Consider the following 24,244-nt stretch of genomic DNA (forward strand, 5'->3'; position numbering starts at 1 on the left):
CATAAAATAGGAATTTTAGTAATTTACTGCAGGTGTTCTAGCATTTATATTGAATATACTCTCTACTTAACTAATGTATATTAATTAAAATATATCGTTAGATTTGCTTCTTCCTGTCTGTGTATTATATACCTGAAAGACCGTTCAACTGAAACAGAATTTAGATACTATGTTACCTATATATTTTTGTTTATGAGTTCATGGGAAGTGGGTGTCATTGATTTGGGCAGTATTTAAGTACCCCGAAGTCAGCAAGCTGCCTTCTTGAACTGCTTCAGTCCTTGGGCGATGGAACATCCGTAGTTGCTGTGCATAAAGGAGTTCCAAACTTTTCACCCAACAAAAGAGATGGAACACCAATCAGAATGGTGTATGGGTTGGAGGGGAGTTTATTCACCTCTGATAACCAGAATTATCCCAAGTAAACTTTCTAAGTTTGCACATTAATATCACGTGTTTCTTGAATATCTTCCAAAATAACACAAAAGCCTGGTTTGTATCAAAGATCTTTTAAACAATTGTCAGTGAAACAGGCATTAGATAACATCCAGAAATACATTCAAACTGATTAGAAATTTGGTGGGAAAACCACTGTTGGATAACTGCTTCATGTATCTTTCCACAACATAATTATGACGCACTTGTACACAAATGATCATTCAAGAGCTCTATGTTTGACATTTGTTGACATTTCTAAAGGTTGGTTTACACCTTACTTGAAATACATTAACTTTTACCAGCAAATTGTACACATATCCAACTGATGAAAGATAAAAATAAAAGATTATTTGCTTCATAACATGTGGACATCACTGATGAAGCCAGCTTTTATTGCCCATCTGTAATTGTCCTCAAATCAGTGCTGGTAATAAGCCATTTCATTCAAAGACAGTAGTTGGTGGTTTAAACAGAGGAGGCTTTTGGAAACACCACAGAGCAAGTTAGCATAGTGTCCAGCTCAGTGGGGTACTGGCTTTTTAGTATTTACTCAGGGATTCAGCTCAATGACGGAAGAAGTGCTGCCCTGGGCTCTTAGAAAATGAGGAGCAGTGCAAGAAAGGAGCAAGGGACAGCGAGACCTGAGGATAGTGAAACTACTTAATAGTGCTACAATTAGTTGTTAAACGATATTTAAAAACTTGAAAACCGAAATACTTCAAACAAGAAGTGGAACGTGTGCTTATGCAAGAGAAATTTATAAAATTAGAGACAGAGGACAAGCCAACTATATAAGGTGATGATATGGATCATGTTAATCAAAGTGGGACAAGAAGGGACAAAGCTTACAAACATAAAAAGGTACCAGAAACTGGTTTTGATTAGGGAAAAATGGTAATAACATCAAACAAGACAAATTGAAAAAAAAATACTGCAAAGATTATTGTTTGGTTTAAAGACTGACAGCATTTTGGAAACATGTAAAGAATGAATATACAAAAATCGGAGAAATTATGATATGAGAGTAAGCTCGCAAGAAACACAAAAGCAGACAGTAAGAGCCTTCACCCAGATATAAAAAACAGCAGCCAAAGTAAGTACTGGTCTCTTACAGAGTGAGACTGGAAATTCAAGAATGTCAAACAATGAAATAGCTACTGTTGCGAAGACATATCTTTGTGGTGAAAGTATCCCAAGAGTCTTTTCGTTCCTCAGGACCGAGGATGACTCACTCCCAATCTGGTTCAAAATCTCTGAAATAGCTTATAAATCTAATGCACAATCTGCAGCTTCTGCCATAGCCACACGTGGGGCAGGCAGTGCTTGAAGGGTTAGATAGATGGGTTTTTTGAAGGCTTGTATGTTGCTCCCTCTAATGTCTCAAGTTTACTTCTGCATGCACCTTTCACCAACACATTCCACCCTGACCTTAAATTTACCTGGACCATCTCTGACACCTCCCTCCCCTTCCTGGACCTCTCCATCTCCATTAATGACAACCGACTTGACACTGACATTTTTTACAAACCCACCGACTCCCACAGCTACCTGGATTACACCTCTTCCCACCCTACCTCTTGCAAAAATGCCATCCCGTATTCCCAATTCCTCTGCCTCCGCCGGATCTGTTCCCAGGAGGACCAGTTCCACCACAGAACACACCAGATGGCCTTCTTCTTTAGAGACCACAAATTCCCTTCCCACATGGTTAAAGATGCCCTCCAACGCATCTCGTCCACATCCCGCACCTCTGCCCTCAGACCCCACCCCTCCAACCGTAACAAGGACAGAACGCCCCTGGTGCTCACCTTCCACCCTACAAACCTTCGCATAAACCAAATCATCCGCCGACATTTCCGCCTCCTCCAAACAGACCCCACTACCAGGGATATAGTTCCCTCCCCACCCCTTTCCGCCTTCCGCAAAGACCATTCCCTCCGTGACTACCTGGTCAGGTCCACGCCCCCAAACAACCTACCCTCCAATCCTGGCACTTTCCCCTGCCACCGCAGGAACTGTAAAACCTGCGCCCACACTTCCTCCCTCACCTCTATCCAAGGCCCTAAAGGAGCCTTCCACATCCATCAAAGTTTTACTTGCACATCCACTAATATCATTTATTGTATCCATTGCTCCCGATGCGGTCTCCTCTACATTGGGGAGACTGGGTGCCTCCTAGCAGAGTGCTTTAGGGAACATCTCCGGGACACCCACACCAATAAACCACACCGCCCCGTGGCCCAACATTTCAACTCCCCCTCCCACACTGCCGAGGACATGGAGGTCGTGGGCCTCCTTCACCGCTGCTCCCTCAGCACCAGATGCCTGGAGGAAGAAGGCCTCATCTTCCGCCTCGGAACACTTCAACCCCAGGGCATCAATGTAGACTTCAACAGTTTCCTCATTTCCCCTTCCCCCACCTCACCCTAGTTCTAAACTTCCAGCTCAGTAACTGTCCCCTTGACTTGCCTGGACTTGTCCTACCTGCCTATCTTCTTTTCCACCTATCCACTCCACCCTCTCCTCCTTGATCTATCACCTTCATCCCTTCCCCCACTCACCCATTGTACTCTATGCTGCTTTCTCCCCACCCCCACCCTCCTCTAGCTTATCTCTTCACGCTTCAGGCTCACTGCCTTTATTCCTGATGAAGGGCTTTTGCCCGAAACGTCGATTTCGAAGCTATTTGGATGCTGCCTGAACTGCTGTGCTCTTCCAGCACCACTAATCCAGAATCTGGTTTCCAGCATCTGCAGTCATTGTTTTTACCTCAAAATCTTTTGATTGTTCAGAGCTCTCTTGAATGGGCCTTGGAATTGTCAGATTTCATTGAGATGCACATTATGTTGCTTTGAATTGTTCTTGTGAACATTTTTGCTCTGCAAACAATGCCTTGGTAAATTAGTTTCTACATTGAAAACAGTCAAAGATATCAACCTGAGAAATGAGCAAACATGCGCTTGTCTTAAAATAAGAAAACAGAAAATAGCATTTCTTCTTCCAATTCATCGAGCTTTTCTAATTTTATTTGGGAATGACATATTTCTGTTTAATCATCTATCTCCATCTTCTCCTGTAAATCACCTATGTTTCTTCTATTCCCACTGTGTTTAAGTCTCTCAACACTGTATCTTTCCATCTGGTATTACATCTTGCTCTTTTGCTTTCTGACAATCCCATCTCTACTACATGCTTCAACACATTCCCATTCTTTTGCTGCAGCAGATAATCATAACATTTCAACCTTCTCTTACACATATTCTTTGTTCCTTCACAATTTTCATTGATCCCCTGATGTACTGTTTCCTGACCTTGCCTTTTCTCTTTGCTCCATACTTCCAACTCTGCATTCACATCTCATCAGTTTCTAGTCATCCTTCCTCTCTTCTTGATACGGCTTAACTTTCTACATTATAAAACAAGGCTAGTCTCACAACTGTTTTGTCTTATTAAAAAATTTCCATTACTTAACACCTCACTTCACTTTGACCAGTTGCTTAGTTTACATTTCCAAACCTCATCTTCTGACCTTGGTTGTTTAAAATTACTCACTTTCCCTAAGGCATTCACTCATAGTCTTTGTACCCCTTCATTCTGATCCTCTTTCTTTGGCTCAAACTGACAGTCCATGCTTTGGGTTTTTGTTTGACTGATCTTCGTATTCCTTTCTTCCAGAATTTTCTCCCATTTTCCAGATACTCAGTCATCTTCTCATCATTCCCACTACACAGTTCAATGTCATCTTCAAATAGCATTGACCATGGTGTATCCAGTTGCATTTGCTCAGGTTAAACATCCATGACCATCAGGAAGAGGAAGTGATTCATTGCGAATCCTTGACAATCCAACTTGAGTTTGAAACACTCATTCTTCCCTCCACTGCTTCTAACTGTATGTATGCAATACTCCAGATATAGTCTCACCAATTCCCCATATGGTTGTAACAAGGCTTCCTCACATTTTTACTCCAACCCTCTTGCAACATTCCATGTGCCTTTCTAATTACTCCTTGTACCTGCATGTTAACATTTTTTTTGTGATTTTTGTATTAGGATGTTCAGAATCTTCCTTTTCACAAAGTTCTGCAGTTTCACTCAATTTAAGTAACATTCTGCTTTTCTATTCTTCTTACCAAAATGGACAACTTCACATTTTTCCACATTACTCTCCAGCTATCACATTTTTGCCAGTCATTAAAGCTTTGCAGGTTCCATGTGTCATAATAACAACTTGCTTTCTTGATGGAAATCATTTTGTTTAAGGTTTGTTCATGACACTTCATCTTCTTCCTTAATCCTATGACACAAAAATAGGTGGGAGGGCATGTTGTAACAATAACACAAAGACGTTTGGATATAGGTGTGCTGAGTGAGTGAGGGAAAAGTACTTGGGAGACAAAGTTTAATTCAGCAAAATGTGAGATCATGCATTTCGGTTGGAAGAATCAAAGGACAGACTTTTACTTAAATGGAAACAGCCTCCAAAATGTGCAGCACAGAGGGATCTGGATGTTCTTGTGCATTAAACAAAACAAGTTGGCATGTGGGTGCAGATGACAAATGGAATTTAGATCTTTATTATTAGGAGGTTGGGGTTTAAAGATAGGGAAATCTGATTACAATCGTACAAAGTGTTAGTGAGACTGCAGCTGAAGTACTGTGTACAGTTTTGGTCCTCATGTTTACGAAAGGATATTTAAGAAAAGATGTTTAAGAAAAGGATGTTTAAGAAAAGATAGTGGTATTGGAGGCTGTTCAAAGGAAATTCACTAGTTTGAGTACTGGGATATAGAGACTGATTTCTAAAGATGGTCTAAACAGGTTAGACCTTCATTCATTAGAGTTTAGAAGAATGAGGAGCAATCTTATTGAAACATACAAGATTCTGAGAGGGTTTGACAGAATTGATATTGAGAAGATGTTTTCATGAGTGAGGGAATCTCAAACTATAATTACAGAATAAGAGGATACTCATTTAAAAGTGAGGTAGAACAGACTTCATCTGCCAGAAGGTGGTGAATGTCTGGAGTTATTTACCCCAGAGAGTTATGGAGGCTGGATCACTGCAAGTATTTAAAGAGGAGACAGATAGATTTTTGAAATATCAGGGAGTTAATGGCAATGCTGAGCTGGCACAGAAAAGGACTGGAAGCCTGGGCAGATGGGCCATGGTCTTGCTGAACGATGGAACAGGCTTAAAGTGCCTGATCCTCTTAGACTCTTCTTGAATGCCCTAAACTTTATTGAAATTCTTGTAAAATTACAAAGTATAAACTTAAAATCTACTTTTTATTTGCTCTATTCCTGTCTATGACAATTCTTTGGCCTGTTTAATGACATCACTGTTGAATGATTTGGAGATGCTGGTGTTAGACTGGGGTGTGAAAATGTGTTGCTGGAAAAGCGCAGCAGGTCAGGCAGCATACCTTCTTCAGGGCTCATGCCCGGAACATCGATTCTCCTGCTCCTTGTATGCTGCCTGACCTGCTGTGCTTTTCCAGCAACACATTTTCAGCTCTGATCTCCAGCATCTGCAGTCCTCACTTTCTCTTAGACTGGGGTGTACAAAGTTAAAAATCACACAACACCAGGTTATAGTCGTACAGATTTAATTGGAAGCACTAGCTTTTGGAACGCTGCTCCTTCATCAGGTGGTTAAACCTGTTGGACTATAACCTGGTGTTGTGTGATTTTAATTTTATCACTGTTGAACGCCAGGGATCTTTTATAAACATATAGAATTAAAGTAACTTCAATGAAGTGATGACTAGATCTTTGTGGGCAGTTTTCTTCAAGGTCAGTGATTTACACTGTCATTTTACTGCTGACTACAATATCTAGGGCAGCGAGTTGTGTAGGTTCCAGGATTTTGTCCAACTTAGCATTTAGAAAACCAAAGCTTCACATGTTTGATTCCTCACAGAAATTTTATAATCTAGCCCCAATGCTATTGACCTCTCTAGGTGACTGGTTCCACACAGTGACTGTATAATATTCACAGTTAACTTTAAGTGTCTTCAAATGAATTAAATAGCAGCTTTTGCTTACATGCTAGGAGAGATACTGATATATTACATATTTCCATTTCACGGAGTATAATTATCATTAACAATAAGAAGCTCAGTTAACATCAGTGATATTAATATTACTCTGCCATGGCTTTCTTATTTTGGAAGTTGCAAGAACTTTTTTTAAAGCGGTGGAGTTTTAAGGACATCTTGTATATAGAGTATACAAATGACAAATCATTACTCCATTTATTTTATCAATTTCATAGGCAATGTCCAGAATTTACCCACAGAAACTATAACCTGGATCTGATTCGTACAAGATCACATTGCCCTGCATCACCCTAAGTAAAAATAAAGGTAATGACGTTTACGTTCCCTGTGGTCCTATTTAAGGTGGAAGGGCACTTAAAGTGGGTGACGAGCTGGCTGCCTTCTCGCTTACACAAGCTGCCCTGTATATCAGGTGTTTGGTGAGGCATCAGGCAGGACACTTGCCCAGAGGCTCTGGCTAGTTAACTAGTACATCTGGGCTACATTCCAGATTTATTTTTACTATTTTTCAGTGTTTGGGGAAACGAGGTTGAACTGCCTGCAGTTTTCACTGAAGCATGGGCTACTGGGGGGGGGGGGGGGAAGGAAGATTTCCTCCTTTCGGGGGTTCCCCTCTACCAGGGGTCTTTAACCCTCCTTCTCACTCGCTGGAGTGTCCCAGCCATGCCTGCCCTAAATCTCCAGATGTAGCTGAAGTCAGATATTTACATTCACTTCTTTTTCAGGATGGCACTATTGTCTTCGGGTACTGCTGGGACGACACAGCTAGTGACCAATCAGATTGGCTGGCAGCTCTTTAGGGTGAGATTTCCTATTCCTGAGGGCTGAAGTCCCACTTTGATCCAATTAAGGCCATGCAGTGGTAGTATTGCTGCTGAGAAATAAAATCTCATATCAGTGAAGTGCTGACTGATTTAACTCAGGGCAGTGGGTAATCCAGTCATTCGTAAAATCCACCTACATATTCCACTTAGCACCACAATAACCTGCTTCACATTATAAAATTGTGAGAAGCTACCTCTGTTTCGTCTCCACTGCTATAGAAATTTATCTCCCAGTTTTTACCATTTTTCATGCTTTCTTTGTCTTTTTCTGCCTCCTGAGTTTTACTCTACACAATTCTAACTTCCGTGCATCCTATCTTGTACAGAAATTTACACTTCTGTCCTTTCTGACGTTCAATGGCATCTTGTTTTTCGATGTGTGCATTTCAAATTCATTGTCCTCATTTCTAATTTCCCCCATGTCCGTTTTGGCAATTTCCTCCAATCATATTTCTGAGTCCACGTGTTCTGATTGGACTGTTTTTACTATGCAGCTCCCACATGTTCCATTCCAGCATTAATGACAAAGCTTTCATTCATCACAACTCTCTTAATGGGTAGGCCACTTAGGACTGAGATGAGGAAACATTTCTTCACTCACGGATTGGTCAAACTCTGGAAGTTGCTATCACAAAAAGCTGCAGAGACAGAGTATATTTAAGAAAGATATTGATTATTTTTAGCTAAAGAGTATGGAGAGAACATGGAAATATGGTGAGAAAGAGGATCAGCCACGAACATACTGAATACAGGAGTAGGTTTGAGGAGCTGAATGGCCTGCTCCTGATTATAGTTCCTATGTTTCTGAAAAGAAAGACCCCAGTATTTTAGAAAAGCCTTAGTGATGCCTAGTGTTTATTCAATGTTATAATACACTGGTGTTTGCATTGCCAGTACTCTTGTTAAAGAGGTGGATAATAACTGTATAACACTTCTGGCTATGTGTTAATGATAATGCCCCTGTAGAAGCACTTCAGAGCTAAACATAACAAGAACGTAATAGTGGGAAAGGCCACCGCATTGAAGAAAGAGGAAAAACAGTAAATTGAAAGGTAATAAGCCCAAGCCATGAGTTTGGATTGAGGGAAATGTTAACAAAGCAAATAATAAAAGAATAACAACTGGGCAGCTTTACAAAAATAAATAAAAAGTAGAGTAATGAGAGAATAATAGCTTTTAGATATAAAGAACAATTAAAACACTACTAAAATTAACTAGATGGAAGCAGGAAACATATTACAAGATATGAAAGAAAAATAACAGTAAAGAAACAAACTATGCAATAAACTGGACCAAGAATGATCCTGATATTGAAGGAGTAATTTTCAGCCAAGAATATCAAACAACTGCTATGTAGCAAGATGAAGAAAATGTAATTTATAAACTAAAGGTTACATGGAAAGGCAAAGAGTTAGAACTGAACTAGTGGAAATGAAATACTGTATAGCAGCTATTTTCTGATGGGGATTTAATGTGCCACGTTTGGAAAAGCTCCAGATATAATCTCTGCCAATTAAAATGCAAGCAGTGGAAAACAATGGACATTATCCTAAACACACAAGTATTGTCATTCAAATATGCAGCTTCAAGTAGAATCTGCCAATAAGTCTTTCGCTGGTATATGGGTATTTTGGGACTAACAGAGTTGAGTGTTCAGAGGTCATCATAAACTAACATTAAGCTTGAAGGAAGTCATCAAAACATCTGTGATACTGCTCATAATTCTCCCTCAATAATGTCTATTTTCTCTTTAATATACCCTTCTGTTGTTACAACCCTGCCTGCCTGTGATTCTAATGCTAGAAGAAGGTGAGGACTGCAGATACTGAAGGTCAGAGTTGAAGAGTGTGGTGATGGAAAAGCACAGCTTGTCAGGCAGCATCCTAGGAGCAGGAGAGTGGATGTTTCGGGCATAGGGCCTTCATCAGGAATGATGATGATAATAATACTACCAGCTTTCACATTTATTCAACAAAAAGACAAGTTACAAAAAGGATAGATGTTTAAAATGCTGCCCTTCCTGTTTTTGGGATTAATTTTTAAGCTGTGTTCCTTGGCCATCTGTTGACAAATCGGAATGATACAGATGGTTTGAAATATTGCCAAGTAAAGAACTGTCTTGTACTTTATAGAATGCAGAGAGTTACAAGCAATAATATGTCACCTCAATAAATAATAATAAATTTACACTTCCATGAAAACAGCTGTTAAAATGCATTTATTCAGCTTCTCACCTTAATGCTATTATGAGTAATTTTTTGGAGATATTTTTCTTGCTGATAATTTTAGTTAAAAGGTCATGTCAGAGACAGTTCCCCTGGAGTCTTATTTCATGGAATGAACACATGACCTTGATGGCCTTTTATTATTTACAGCTGCACAGAAAGGATTGATAATGTTTGATAATGTTCACCGAGAGCTTTCTTTTGCTTGCCGCTTTCTCATAAAATGTCAGCAAGGAAAATGTCCGGACCCTAAATAGCCTCTGTCACAGTTTGTCACCCAGCGTTAGATCAACTGGTTAAACTGAGATAACGCTGGGTATTTTATGAGGTTCTGCTGCTAATGTGAAGTGCTATTGGTAAAGACACAGGTCAGACCATCAAAGCTACTGGGGAGGATTCTGAATTGGATCCATAGGATGGGGAAATATCTGTTGACTTTGCTGCTCATAATCCTGCCTGTTTTTCAATTGTCAGATAAGGTTAAGATTGTCTTGATCATAGACTCCCTACAGTGCGGCGAGAGGCTGTTTGGCCCATTGAGTCTGCACTAACCCTCCAAACACTTTCCCATAACCTTACATTTACCATGGCTATTCCATCTAGCCTGCACATCCCTGGATACTACAAGGCAACTTAGCATGGCCAATTCACCTAATCTTTCTCTTCTATTCTCTTTCAGAGTCGGGATCTACAGGGCCTACTTGGTCTAGTGTGAGACAGGAAACCATATAGTAGAATATTTTGAGGAGGCAACAATCGAGTTAGGCAAAGGAGGTCAGGTAGACATAATCTATTTGGATTTCCAGAAGGCCTTTGACTGGCAGAAGGCAGAAAGAAGGGCTAAAGGGGTCTTTTTCAGTTCGGAGTTCTCCAGGGGTCGGTGTTGGAACCACAATTGTCCATGTTATATATTAATGATCTGAATGAAGGAACTGATGACAGAATGACAGATGACAGAATGATAGCTGGAGGAAAAAGTAATGATAAGGAAGTGGGAAGGCTGCAGAAGGAATTGCACAGGTTAGGCAATGTGGCAGAGGGAATACATTGGGAGAACGTACGAGATTACATAATTTTGTAGGAAGATCAGATGCGTAGACTACTTACTAAACAGGGAAAGGCTGCAGAAATCTTCAGCACAAAGGGAGACGGGAGTCCTGGTTCAAATTCTTGTAATGTTAACATTCAGGTTCAGTTGGCGGTTAGGAAGACAAATGCAATGTTAGCATTCATTTCAAAAGGGCTAGAATACAAGGACAGAGATGTACTACTGAGGCTGTACAGACTACATTTGGAATTCTGTGAAAGGTTTTGGGCCCTGAATTTAAGGAAGAATGTGCTGACATTGCAGGGGGTCAAAAGGAGGTTAACAAAAATGATCCTGGCGATGAACGGCTTGTCAGATGAGAAGCAGTTGAGGACTCTGGGTGTGTACTCAATGGAATTTAGGAGGATAACAGGGGACCTGATTGAAACTTACAGAATACTGAGAGACATGGATAGTGTGGACATGGAGAAGATGCTTCCGCCAGTAGGAGAGCCTGGGACCCAAGGGCACAACCTCAGAGTAAAGGGACAGACCTTTAGAACTGAGATGAGGCAGAATGTCTTCAGTCAGAAGCAACGCATTACTGTAGAAGGCTGCGGAGGCCAAGTCACTGAGTGTAATTAAGATAGAGATAGATAGGTTCTTGATTAGTAAGGGGATCAAGGGTTATGGGGAGAAGACAGGAGAGTGGGGTTGTGAAATATGTCAGCCATAATTGAATGGTGGAGCAGACCTGATGGGTCGAATGGCCTCATTCTTATGGTCTTTTGGTAGTCTAAGGAGAAGGGGCTCTTAAAGAAATGCAGTTTATTGCCTGATAACAACTATGTACAAGTTATACTGATACAATAAACACTGTTAAAGATTCAATGAGGAAGACCCAAACAATCCAAAGCTGTCTCCCTGTAAATCCATACAATATCACCATATTAAGTGGCATTCAAGGCACCCCCTCAGCATTTCAAACTCCCTTATACAATATGCATAACAGTTCCTACTGTGGCCAAGTGATCAGATTATTGCTCAATTCTAACTTTATGATATATTGTTGAAAATTACTTGCTACAGGAAGAATCTGGAATTCTGGATTGGCTAGTAATTATTCCAATTGTACACAAATAATTATTATTTTGCAAAAGGACGAGGAGTTTGGTCATGACACCTGATCTATAGGGAGGAATTTTCTTCTTTATAGACTAACTCTGGAAGTGGTTCTAAAAGTGGGAGGAAATTCTGCAAGCAGGAAGGGTGTTCTTTTCTCCATACAATAATGTTCTCTCAACTCATTTTAAGTGCATACATAGATAAACTGGCAGATTTTATAGGTAGGGTGTTCTGAATCCCACTGGGACCTTCCAGACTCCAACATCTGGGCATCCTATTAAAAAAGCAATCAACAGCATTTTACTTCTTTCAACGGGGGAAACATCACTCACCCCTGAAGATTTCAGAGACCAAGTGAAAAAAAACACCACTCTTTCACAGTGGTGACTCCCTAAGAGGTTCCCCTGAAGGCTGCTCAGGAAAAAAGGGAGCTTTTTTTTTCTGGGGATGGCTTTCCCTGTGAATGGCTACAGGAGACCATCCTGACTGATGAAAGATAGTTGGACAGAGGTCACTGCAGATATCATAGCCTTTGGGTGGCTCAAGAGAATACAGCTACAGTGCTGCAAGAGGATGAATGATCTGCTTCTCACTGCCAGGGTATGCACCACTCCATGCCTCATGTTCCCACGAGCATGAGTTAGCATTGTAATTTTACCACTGCCACATATGGTTTGGTATTAAGCATCTCCAACAGATGCTTCATGTGCAATCAATATCTCTCACTTTCAATACAATGACCAATGTATTGAATGTATTGCCTGTATCCCAGTGGTCCTGCCTCCTACACATCTGCTGTGGTTCACATTTGCATCATCAAAGGAGGAACAACACTTGGCAGCTCACAAAGCACCACATCACTGACCTTTCATCATAACTAGAACATGAACATCTGATAGCTTTTCACCAAAGACTTGTTTGGAAAGATCAGACAACAATAAACCAGTTTGAGCTAAGTCTCAGTTATATATAGTCTTGCTTGATGTAATGTTGTAAGAGGTGAAGCCTCACCAGGCTGACAAGCCTGCCCAAGTGAGGCTGCCACACACTGGCTGATGTCAGCAAACCTGACCAGGGTAGACAAGTGAGGCTGAACTTATAAGAGGAACATGCTTCACATAGCCATGTTTGGTTTCTTGTTTTTGTCTAACAAGGTTGTACTTTGATTGTAATAAGATTGGAATCTCATTGAGTATTCATGACATGTAACTCAAGGCAAAAGAGGGGCTTCCTGTTGGGAAGGCTGATCCACCTGAAAGATTCCAAGAACTTAATCATCAAACCCACTGTTGGAAAACTGCCCAGTTAACTTCCCACATCCACTTTTCCCATGTAGGTCTGGAAAATCTCTCCCCAAGTTTCTTAAGGGTGAGGGATTTGGTAATTTAAACTCAAGGTGAATTGCCCTGAACTGCTCAGATTGTGGAACAACTTGAAAATAAAATTAGAAAGTGCTTCTGACTTCAATTAATTTAAGTATTTCTCGTTTTATTATGGGCTTATTAATCAGTATTCATTACTTTTTAAATCTCATCACAAACTCCAGCAGTCCCCATTTTTCTGTATAGTATACCAATCACAGGAAGATGACTGATCCTTCCTCCATCTGTCTCCAATGTTAGGGCTGGCTCTTAATTCCATACACTCAGATAAACCATTAGAGACTAGAAAAGATACACTGAATATGAGTGACAGCTGTCTTTCTTTGTAATTGCTTGCATTTAATGTAAACATCAGCTTTAGTAATCTATCACAATAAAAATCACACGGTTTCCAATACTCAGAGTCTGAACATGCTGGACAGGTCACAAGAGAAAACTTTGGATTTTATTTAATTAATAAGAAGCCCATGAAACAGATATTTACCAAAAGTGCTGAAATGCTCTTATCTTTAAAGCTGTTATATAAATCATATAGAATCACTCCAGTGTGGAAATAGGTCATTTGGCCCAGCAAGTCCACACCACCCCTTTGAACAGCATCCCACCCAGACCTATCCCCCTACCCCATCCCTGTAACTCTACATTTCCTATCGATAATGCATCTAACCTACACATCCCTAATTTCGTATGCCAATCTAGCTACCTTGCACATTTTTAGACTGCAAGCTGTTAGCTTGTGCAGATATACCTGAGATGAATGCGTTCAAATAGCATGTTCCTGTTTGATTTGGCTGCAGGATCAGGCAGCATGAAATAAAAAATAAGATGGAGTCATTAGAAGACCAGTCCAGACATAACCTCTATCGAGGAGACAGTCAGCTCTGAATTTGGACAGAGAAGTGGACTGGCACAGTTACAGGTCACCCAAATATAGCCCCAGTTGGCAGTGTGGGACAGGTTTGAATTGAGGGATTTCCACAATGGATATTCTGACCAGATGCACTGCAATATCTCAGCAAAGCTCATTTGATAGCATCTTTCAAACTCAGAACCTCTAACCCTGGAGAAGGGCACCAGACTCAAGTCAATACCAAAATCTGCAAGTTCCTCTGTAAGTTCACACACCATCCTGACTTGGAGCAGTATTGCCATTCCTTTACTGTTAGTGGGTCAAAATCCTGCTACACCATTTGTAACAACACTGTGGATATCCTTACATCACAACGACTGTAGGGATTCAAGTAGTCAGTTCAAAACCATCTTCTCAACACTCTTAGGGATGAGTCAGACATACTTACCAGGGATGAATCAATAAAAATCATCCAGGGCTTTTGACTTCTCAATAATCAGGACAATGTGGTGAATGATCAACCAAAGATGGAAAGTGAGGCCAACTGTGGATTTTAGGAAAGCAGCATTTGGATGCTTAAATCAGCTATCCTTTTAACAAATTGATCACAGGGAAGACTGCTTTGAGGAACCTGAAACTGCTAGTACCTTCCTCAAGTAGCGATCTGCCACAATGTTTACTCCTATGTTCTACAGTGGAGTTGCACACACAGGTATTGGTACCTGCCCAACCTATGGGTGACCCAACTTAGCATACTCCTGTGAACTGATCTGAAAGTTTCTGGGCCATTTTCATTCCTGTAATTAATACAGGGCATTAAATAGCTGGCTAGCATCAACCAGGAGTATTAGGCAACAAAGAATCTCTAACATTAAAAAAATTCTAATTAATATAGATTGCTGCTCAGAATGGTTTGGCAATCATTTTGTTAAACTTATCGGTGTCATTTGGGTGGTTGACTATTTTGATTGCAGCAAAAAACATTTTAATAATGTGATTCACAACTGTACAGAAAATTTAACACCAGTCAGTATTGGCTTGCCTGTAACCAAGAGTTTTATCTGAATAAATTTACTATGTTACTTTACAGTTACATGTTCTTTTTCTCAATTTACATACATTAAGAAATGTTAAGGATTGGACAATTTTCTAAATGTTCGCAAAATTACTATGTTAACGTAACCACTGATAGTTGTGTGCCAAAGTTTCTATGTTGGGGTTTTAATATTGATTTTTAAATGACAACAATATATATTTATCCAAATTATTTTTAAATTAATCTGTTGTTATTTTAATCAGAAACTTCCAATTGAACATGACAGTACTTTTAAGTTTGCATAGACTGATTTGCTGATGTGCAAAAGAGGATGCGGGGTAGCACTGGATGTTGAAATAATCAGTGCTCAACAATTCCGTCCGGATTGTGAAAAGTTCACAAAAATTAAACTCAGTACAATTTTTGAATTAACTGCAATTTAACAATTTATAAAGAAGTATTAGACTGGACTTGACTTTGATAAGTCACCAGGACTGGTTGCTCTGCATTCGAGGATGCCAGGCCAAGTAGGGGTGGAATTTGCAGAGGCATTGGCTGTAATCTTCCAAACCTCCTTCAATAAAGAGGCATTGCTGCAGAACTGGCCCATTGGAAAAGTTATCCTCTTGTTCAATAACTCTGGGAGAGTCCCTAAGTTTGACCCTGAAGGCTCAGGTTCAAGTGTCACCTGTTCCAGAGGTCACAGAATCATACAGTCGTACAGCATGGAAACAGATCTTTCAGTCCAATTCTTCCATGCTGACCAGATATCCCAACCTAATCTAATCCCATTTGCCAGCATTGGGCCCATATCCCTCTAAACAATTTCTATTCATATACCGATCCAGATGCCTTTTAAATGCTGCAATAGTACCAGCCTCCACCACTTCCTCTGGCAGCTCACTTCATATATGCACTACCTTATGCATGAAAAGGTTGCCCTTCAGGTCCCTTTTATATCTTTCCCTTCTCACTTTAAACCTATGCCCTCTAGCTTTGTGTTTCCCCAAACCGGGGAAAAAAAGACTATAGGACTATGGATAAGGTGTTCATCCTATCCATGCCCCTTGTAGTTTTATAAACCTCTATAAGGTCATCCCCTCAGTCTCTGGAAAACAGCCCAAGCCTATTCCACTTTTCCCTGTAGTGCAAACCCTCCAGCCCTGACAACATCCTTGTGTATCTTTTCTGAATCCTTTCAAGTTTAACAACATCATTCTTATAGCAGGGAGATCAGATCTGAATGGAATATTCTAAAAGTGGCCTAACCAACGTCTTGCAAAGCCACAACATGACCTCCCAACTCCTGAACTCAATGCGGTGACCAATAAAGGCAAATGTACCAAACACCTTCTTCACTACCCTGGATTAGTGGTGCTGGAAGAGCACAGCAGTTCAAGCAGCATCCAAGGAGCTTCGAAATCGCGTTTCAGGCAAAAGCCCTTCATCTACGTAACAGATTTGCCAGCAAAACAGTCTTCTATAGTGTTGTTTATATAGCCCAGGATCCTGATGCCTTTTAACCACTCCTTAACCTGCCTTGTCGCCTGCACAGGCACCCCAAGTCTCTCTCTTCCTGAAACTGTTGTACAGTTGAACCTTTTAGTTTATGTTGCCTCTCCTCATTCTTCTTACCAAAATATCCAAACTCACATTTCTGTGCATTAAATTTAATCTGCCACATGCCTGATTATTCCATCAGCCTGTCTGCTCTCTCAAAATCAGTATCTTCTTCTTAGAATTCTCTTCACAGTTCATAATAATTCCAAATTTTGTTCAGTCTATAAATTTTGAAGTTGTGCATTGTACACTCAATTCTAGGTCATTATATGTGTCCATAGATGCCATGGGCTTAGTACCAGCCCCTAGGAAATCCCACTGTACATCTGTCTCCAATCTGAGAACTAAGCAAACACTTTCTGTTATCTGTCACTTAGCCAATTCTGTATTCGTGCTTTCCCTTTTATTTCATAGGCTGCTGTTTTGCTGGCAAATCTGTTACATGGCCTTTTATCAAATGCCTTTTCGAAGCCCAAATCACCACATCAACTGTTTTATCATCATCATCAGTGATCTATATTACGCCTTCAAAAACTCAATCAAACTATCCCTGCACAATTTTCTTTTAATAGATATATGCAGGCCTTTCTTGCTTAATCCACACTTGTCCAAGTGATTGTTAATTTTATCCCAGATTAAGGTCTTATAAATGAATATTTTTAATCAAATTGTTCAGGCAAGTTACGATGTACACCCTGATCTGATGGGCTGAGGAATGACAGATAAAGTTTAATTTAGATAAGTGTGAGGTGCTGCATTTTGGAAAGGCAAATCAGAGCAGGACTTATCCACTTAACAGTAGGGCCCTGATGAGTTTTGCCAGGCAAAGAGACCTTGGGGTGCAGGTTTATAGCTCCTTGAAAGTGTAGTCATAGGTAGACAGGACACGTGGCAGATTAAATTTAATGCACAGAAATGTGAGTTTGGATATTTTGGTAAGAAGAATGAGGAGAGGCAACATAAACTAAAAGGTTCAACTGTACAACAGTTTCAGGAAGAGAGAGACTTGGGGTGCCTGTGCAGGTGACAAGGCAGGTTAAGGAGTGGTTAAAAGGCATCAGGATCCTGGGCTATATAAGCAACACTACAGAAGACAAAGCAAAGCCATTCTGATTAACCATAAACACTGGTTCAGCTTTAACTGCAGTATTGTATCAAATTCTGAACACAGCACATTAGGAAAGGGTTTAGGAAGGGTGCAGAAAAGACATATGGGAAAGTTACCAAGATGAGACTTGACAGTTATGTATATAGACTTGGTGCTTTTTCTGGAAAAGACCACGTTGAGAAAATATATTATGGAGCTGTTCAAAATCAAGAGGGATCTAGATACAGTAGAACCTGAGAACACATATGCCATGATCTGCAAAAGAACTTGCAGCAGCAATATGAAGAAATGTATTTATATGCAGTATGTGGTTAGGAACTGGAATGCACTGTTTGAGGGAGGTAGATTCGATTGTGACTTTCAGAAAGGAATTGCATATACACCTGAGGAGATATTGCTTGCAGAGCTAAGGGGTAACAACTTTGAGATGAGACGGGCTCAGTTACTTGCAGAGAATTGTCATGGCCACAGTGGAACAAATTACTCCCTTCTGTGCCATTCTATGACTCTACTCTTGTTGTGCCATGGTACCTTGGACAGTTAGTATTGCTCACAGTCGAACAGAGTTTGCCAGTGATTGTGCTGTATTTCAGAAATGCTGAATGCATCACTACCTTTGTTAGTTGCACATTAACATCAACTTAAACTAAAGGAAAGTTTGTTTCTTCCCACGTGTCCTTGCATTATCAGGGATATCTAAAACTTGGCAGTTTTTTACAGTACCTCAATAAGCCTTCAAAAATATTTAAAAGATCTAGCAATATCACATAAGTAGCCAAATTGAGATGTGTATATTGTTACTTCCTCTGAGGCAGGGAATACATTTTTACAAATACGTTTGTACCAAAATGCAAGCAAGCAAGAGAAATCACAGATGACTTTTTTTTTAATCGGTTTAGAACAAAGACTAGTTATCGGACACAATTTGAGTATGGAATGGTTTCAGTTGTGGATCAGCACAAACTGTAACTATCATTTGCATGTGAAATGTCCAGAACAGATTTGGACAAGTCGTAGATTGACATGGCTTTGTTTCACACTTCCTGCAGTATAACTTAAGTCATTGGCAAAGACTCGTCTAAATAGTTCCCAGCAGATCCCAGTGGCATAGTTTGGATCATTTTTTAGGAGAACGGGTGTTTAAACATGAACTTGCCAGACAAAATAAAACTAATTCAAAAGCTCTTTTAAGAAATAGGAATTTCACAATAAGGCTTAAACAGAAACATTATTACATCCATTTATCTAAAAATTCAAACAAAGTAAATTAAAAGAAAATATGGTCTTGTCAGCAAAAGTTTGATAGCACAAAGTTCAAATACTGGTTATGTGTTTCTCATCTATCAGTAACTTCAATACTATAGCCATACGATCATTTAGAATCCCAGCCCAACTAATCGGTTTTCCACAGGTGAGTTGCAAAACTGATTAGGTTGAAGAACATCATAGTTTCTGTGTGCTATGAAGTAATTTAGAGGACATTTTTTTCAAAAACTGGACTGGACTGATTTAAAGAAATCACAGAAGTTTTGGAGAGAGTGTGCTTGAATACATGAAACAGTCCTCCACCAACAAGATCAGTTAATCACTATTTAAACAGTTTTGTAAAAATAAAGATCTTTGGCTGCCACAAGGGCTACTAGAAATGCTACACTGTTATCAACTCCTTCACCTATAGTAGCATTTTCCTTTCCTCTCTGCCTTGAGAAATTTTCCACTGCGTTGGAGAAACTAACATCGAGAACCACCAAACATATATCTGCCTGCAGACTTGGTAAGGGTGATGGGCGCAGGCGTGGGACTGCAGAAGTTTCATTCCACTGAAGATTAAACATCTTGGGCATCAAAGGTCAAACTCAAGAGTGTGGTGCTGGAAAAGCACAGCGGGTCAGGCAGCATCCGAGGAGCAGGGGAATTGACATTTCGGGCGTAAGCCCTTCATCAGATGTCAAATCCCAGTAGAACATATTGACGAGTTGGTGAACTCCCTCATTTTATTGCATTGGACTGTTCATTTTCAGCTTCCTTATATCTTTTGAATATTAAAGTAACCTGTACTTTGATTCAATGATCAATTTAATTGGATAATGTTCTAAATATAATTAAAAAAAAATCAAATTAAAAAAAGATTCATGAAATATCCAAAAGGAGACAGACAGATACCCTTTCTGAGTGGAATTTGTCAGAGTTGGCAGAGATTCCAAATCGAAACTTTCATCCACTGTTCTCTCCTATTCAGGTGCTGATGAACATGTTGTGCATTTCTTAAATGTCTGTTTTTTGTTAAATACGTTATGCTTTAATTGTGATTATTAGAAGAATCAGATTGCATGCCAATATGACATGATATTTGTCAGTCAGACAGCCTGTGCAACTCCTTTGAATGAATAGCCTGATTGATTTGGCTTGAAAACCAACAATGTTGCAAGCAAACACTATTATTTCTTTCAGTTTTACAAAATTAACTGGTGATTAAATATTTTAGAGTATGGTAGAGGAAATAGTCATTTAATAAAGACTTTTGTACCTGATAAATAACCAGTTTTGCAACCAAAACCTGCTTTCTTTAAAATTCTAGGTCAGTTGTATGTACAATTCAATTGCTTCAGATTTGGATAAAATAAATATCTGGGATTGTAATGGTTTGCGATACTTTACATTGCACACAGGTAGCAGTTACATTTGTTTCTTTAATCAGAAAAGAAAGCCAAGTGGACCGAATGTAAAAATTAAGATTTGATACAGGATTAGGTTGTATAATATAGCAAACACAACAGGAAAGCTTCGCAACGTAGTAACTCACTCAATTAGTCTTCACTTACTAGTTTGCACTGTATTATTTTAATACGATGTGGGTCACTGACCCACTCTTAGAAAAATCCAAGATCATAGGGAACTTGACCCGAATTCACCTCTGAACAGATTTTACAAGCTAGCTAGCATTAATCTTCTAGTCCTTTTTGATGTGACAAACTACTTACCACAAAATTCAAGGGTAGACTTTGATTAGTTTCCCATGATGGTAGATGTTGCTGGTATAGTATTTTGCTTTCAGTTCATGAGAAATATTACAAAAATAGACTAAATTTTGAGTGATGGCTGAATCTTCTATCTCCCACTTGCCTAACTGAAAGAATTCAACGATAATCCATTGAAAGTCAGACACACAATCATCGTGAACATGTACTTGTCAAGTAAAATGCCTTCCCTTCTGAATATAATCACTGTCATAACTGATATTTAATCCAACAATATAAAATCATTTCAAAGATCTATGCCATTGTAAATATTCCCTTGACATTTAATCCTATTATGTGTTTTTAATATTGAGGAATGGAGATTGACCATTTCACAATATGTCATAAACCTAAAGTTTAAAAAAACAAACAGAAACTACTATTTTAAAAAGTATACAAAGGCAATAAAAACAAGAGGGAAAACTGTCAAAGAGGCCACAGTAAAATATTACTGTCATTCACCTACAGCTATAATTTTTTTGCACATATTTGTAAAATAAAGCATGTATGACTAGACCCATAGAAATTGAATTGCTGCGTAATTTTAAAACACTGTAATTTGTTCCTCTTATTCAGCAGAACATCTTTGAAAAAAACTACTTTTAATGATAAATTCATAAACAGAATCAGGTCCATTTACATTTAATACTTGAAAACATTCTAAATTAGCTACATTTTATTCAAGTTGTATTATGGAGACTGTTCAAAAGTTGTTTTTTAAAATTTAGCATATGCTCATACTAAGATCTATCATTAGTTTCTTAGTACTCTGAGACAGTAATAGCATCTATCTGCTGGAAGAAACATTGAAGTCATACAGCTTAGCTGGAAACTTTAATCTCAGTTGCCAAATGTACACAATAATTGACAAACATACTCATTAGGAATCTAGGTGCAAAATAAATCTCCTAATCAAGAAACACAGGCTAAAGGCAGTAATTTCTCATAAATAATACACTTTTGTTCACAAAGAAATCAAAACAAATTGCACGGTTGGCTTAATTTCTTACCTTACCATACTTTTGTGCATACGATCCTGTGAGCAGAGAATGAAAGATGATGATTGTCTCATCAAGATCCCAGACAAATACTCGCTGTGAATATTGAGATTAAGAAAAAAATCAGTGAAATCATGCTTGTTGTGAATTAGTATCACAAAACCATTTATTTTTATTGCTGATGGTTTAGAATTTGTCTGTTTTCTGCTCTTGAATTCTTCATGTTTGACTCCTTTGCAGAATTTATTACTGAATATATTTTTAAAAATATTTTTTGAAGAATGAGAGAACATTTCAAATTTCTGAAAAATTACAAACCAATTGAAGTTAAAATATAGAGTGAATATAAATATGTCCCAATTACTGTCCTTATCTGACCATAATGTGTAGATCTATTTCTCCCACCACAACATTCTCCCGATGAGTTTTAGAGGACACATGCATATTTTAAGATCTTGAAGGTTTGCTTTAGTCAGGTGACCTGATAAATGTTTATTCAGCATTTAATCATTTCTAATGGGAATATCAAAGAAAAAAAAGTAGGAGGGACAGGATATCTTCACAGTTAGTGTTCCTTATTATCTCATTTTGACTGGGGATCACTTGAACTGTGGTGTTGGATTTGATCATTGAAACAGGATTAAGTCATTCATCCTTCTCCGCCTGTTCAACAATTAAATTCAACTGCAGCAAAACCTCCCGAAAGCAAAGGAGTACGATTCAAATTTATGCAAATTGTCCTCATAATTTAATTCATTGAACTCTGCTATAATTCTAGTAAATATACAATGCAACCTTCAAATGCTAATCTATTGCTCCTCCTGAAATCCAGTACCTAAAACTGTCGGCAGCACTCTCGGTAGGGTCTGTCAATTGTTCCAAACTGAAGCATCACTTCCTCCATTATGCATTTTACATCTATGGAAATGAAACCCAACCTTCCACTTTACTATCTGGAAATGTTGTATCAATGCATGAAGCTTTTAATGATTCATGTTGATGCTCACTCTAGTCCCTGCACGTCTCCTCAGTTTCTTAGCTTTCACTGTTAAGAAGCCACTGTAGGTTTTCAAACATTTTCAAGGTGAAAAAAAGTAGGGCCATTCTTTGTGTGATCAAAAGCAGATATCATCCTCTTCCATCCAACCCTGCCACTTGTGCTATTCTTTCTATACTCTTTTCTGATTAATTACACACTGGCTTCTCTTCGAAGGTTTTCAGACAATTTAACAGGTTGTTTTCCAGGTATTGCTCCTGATCAGCTTGCTGAGTACTGTTCCTCTTTCAGTTGCTGGTAATCTATAGTTTTAAGTCAGTGAACATTCTGCTCCCCGAACCAATGATTGAAGCTGAGCTGTTCTACATCATTTGGGGTCCAAGACAGCACCTGAGCGTAGTGATTCTTTGCGATCTGTCCCCAGCAGGTTGTCTCCTTCCATCTAAACTCATTATTCTACTCTTGTAATTCTCAATTTTCAGTCTGTCTGTAACACTATATTCTACATTCTGTTCTACTACCCTGATGTATTTATGCAAGATATGATTTGCCTGTATCGCACATGAAACAATACTTTTCACTATATCTTGGTACATGTGACAATAATAAATCAAATCAAAATCAAACCATGACAGAATGAATGAAAAAACGTCTTCAAAGCTGATTAAAATGCCCCACCAATGGAGATCTCACTGGGGCTGAGTTGTCCCATGGACATGGAAGAGGAACCAGGATTGTTTTTGTCTTTTCTGATCAATCTGCTCAAGAGGTGTGTTCTCACTGGTGGGAATTGAAGCTGGATCTCCTTACTCAAAGGTAGGGGCTCTCCACTATCCACAGAAGTTTGCAGGAGGTGGGATTGCTTCCCAGGTTCTGAACCTACCTCAGGTGGGAAACTGGTTAAAGTCAATGTTTAACAGGGGTTGAGCCCTTAAGTAGCATGGGTGCAGATTCCCTGTCCAAGTGAGAATGGTAGGTAGGCAGGCTCTTGAAACCAGAAGGTTATCAGAGGCTTGAGAAATGCACTGGCTTCAGTACAAGGTAAGTAACTGTGAGGCTGATTCAATAAGAAGATGCCCTATCAGAAACATTTTCAAATTTTAATTTGAAAAAATACAAAAAGCAAAAAGTTCGCTGCTTTGTTGGTGGTGGGAGGAGGTTGAGGAGGGAATGGAGTGGAGAACCCCTCCTCAGGGATGTCTATTGCTGAACCTCTGCCCAAACAGACCAGATGGACCTAGAGACCTGGTTAGATCATTGGAACTCTGTTATGCTTCTTGGACCCAACATTTTAAGGCTGATCTGCACCAGCCCCCACATCCACAAAATTCCTCTCCCCCCCACCAACCACCACCCCCCCCCCCAATAATGTTGGAAAACTGGAGGTTGTCTGACAAATTTCAATGTGCCTCCCACCTTTAGCAATGCTCCTCGTGATCTCAAATGCCTTTTTGCCTTATGGGACCAGGCAGCCATCCTGGTCTGTTTGGATAAAATGCCCTACTGAGCAGTGTGCCTCCAGGTTTACTGCAGTCATGTGACTTCTGCCAATGAGGCACTGAGTAGGGGCAGCCATCTTGCAGCCATTTCAATTAA

General features: G+C 39.4%; 1 protein-coding gene across 25 annotated transcripts in view; it reads right to left on the reverse strand.

Annotated features, from left to right (window-relative positions):
* eya4 (EYA transcriptional coactivator and phosphatase 4) overlaps positions 1 to 24,244 on the reverse strand; it is a 621,540-nt gene that overhangs the window by 71,033 nt on the left and 526,263 nt on the right. For all 25 annotated transcript variants that reach the window (XM_072553780.1, XM_072553791.1, XM_072553781.1 and 22 more), the window contains one exon: positions 21,664 to 21,747. In XM_072553780.1, the coding sequence (XP_072409881.1) occupies positions 21,664 to 21,747 (84 nt within the window). The remainder of the gene's footprint in view (positions 1 to 21,663; positions 21,748 to 24,244) is intronic.

Source organism: Chiloscyllium punctatum, chromosome 3, assembly GCF_047496795.1.
Source record: "Chiloscyllium punctatum isolate Juve2018m chromosome 3, sChiPun1.3, whole genome shotgun sequence".
Classification (NCBI taxonomy): Eukaryota; Metazoa; Chordata; class Chondrichthyes; order Orectolobiformes; family Hemiscylliidae; genus Chiloscyllium; species Chiloscyllium punctatum.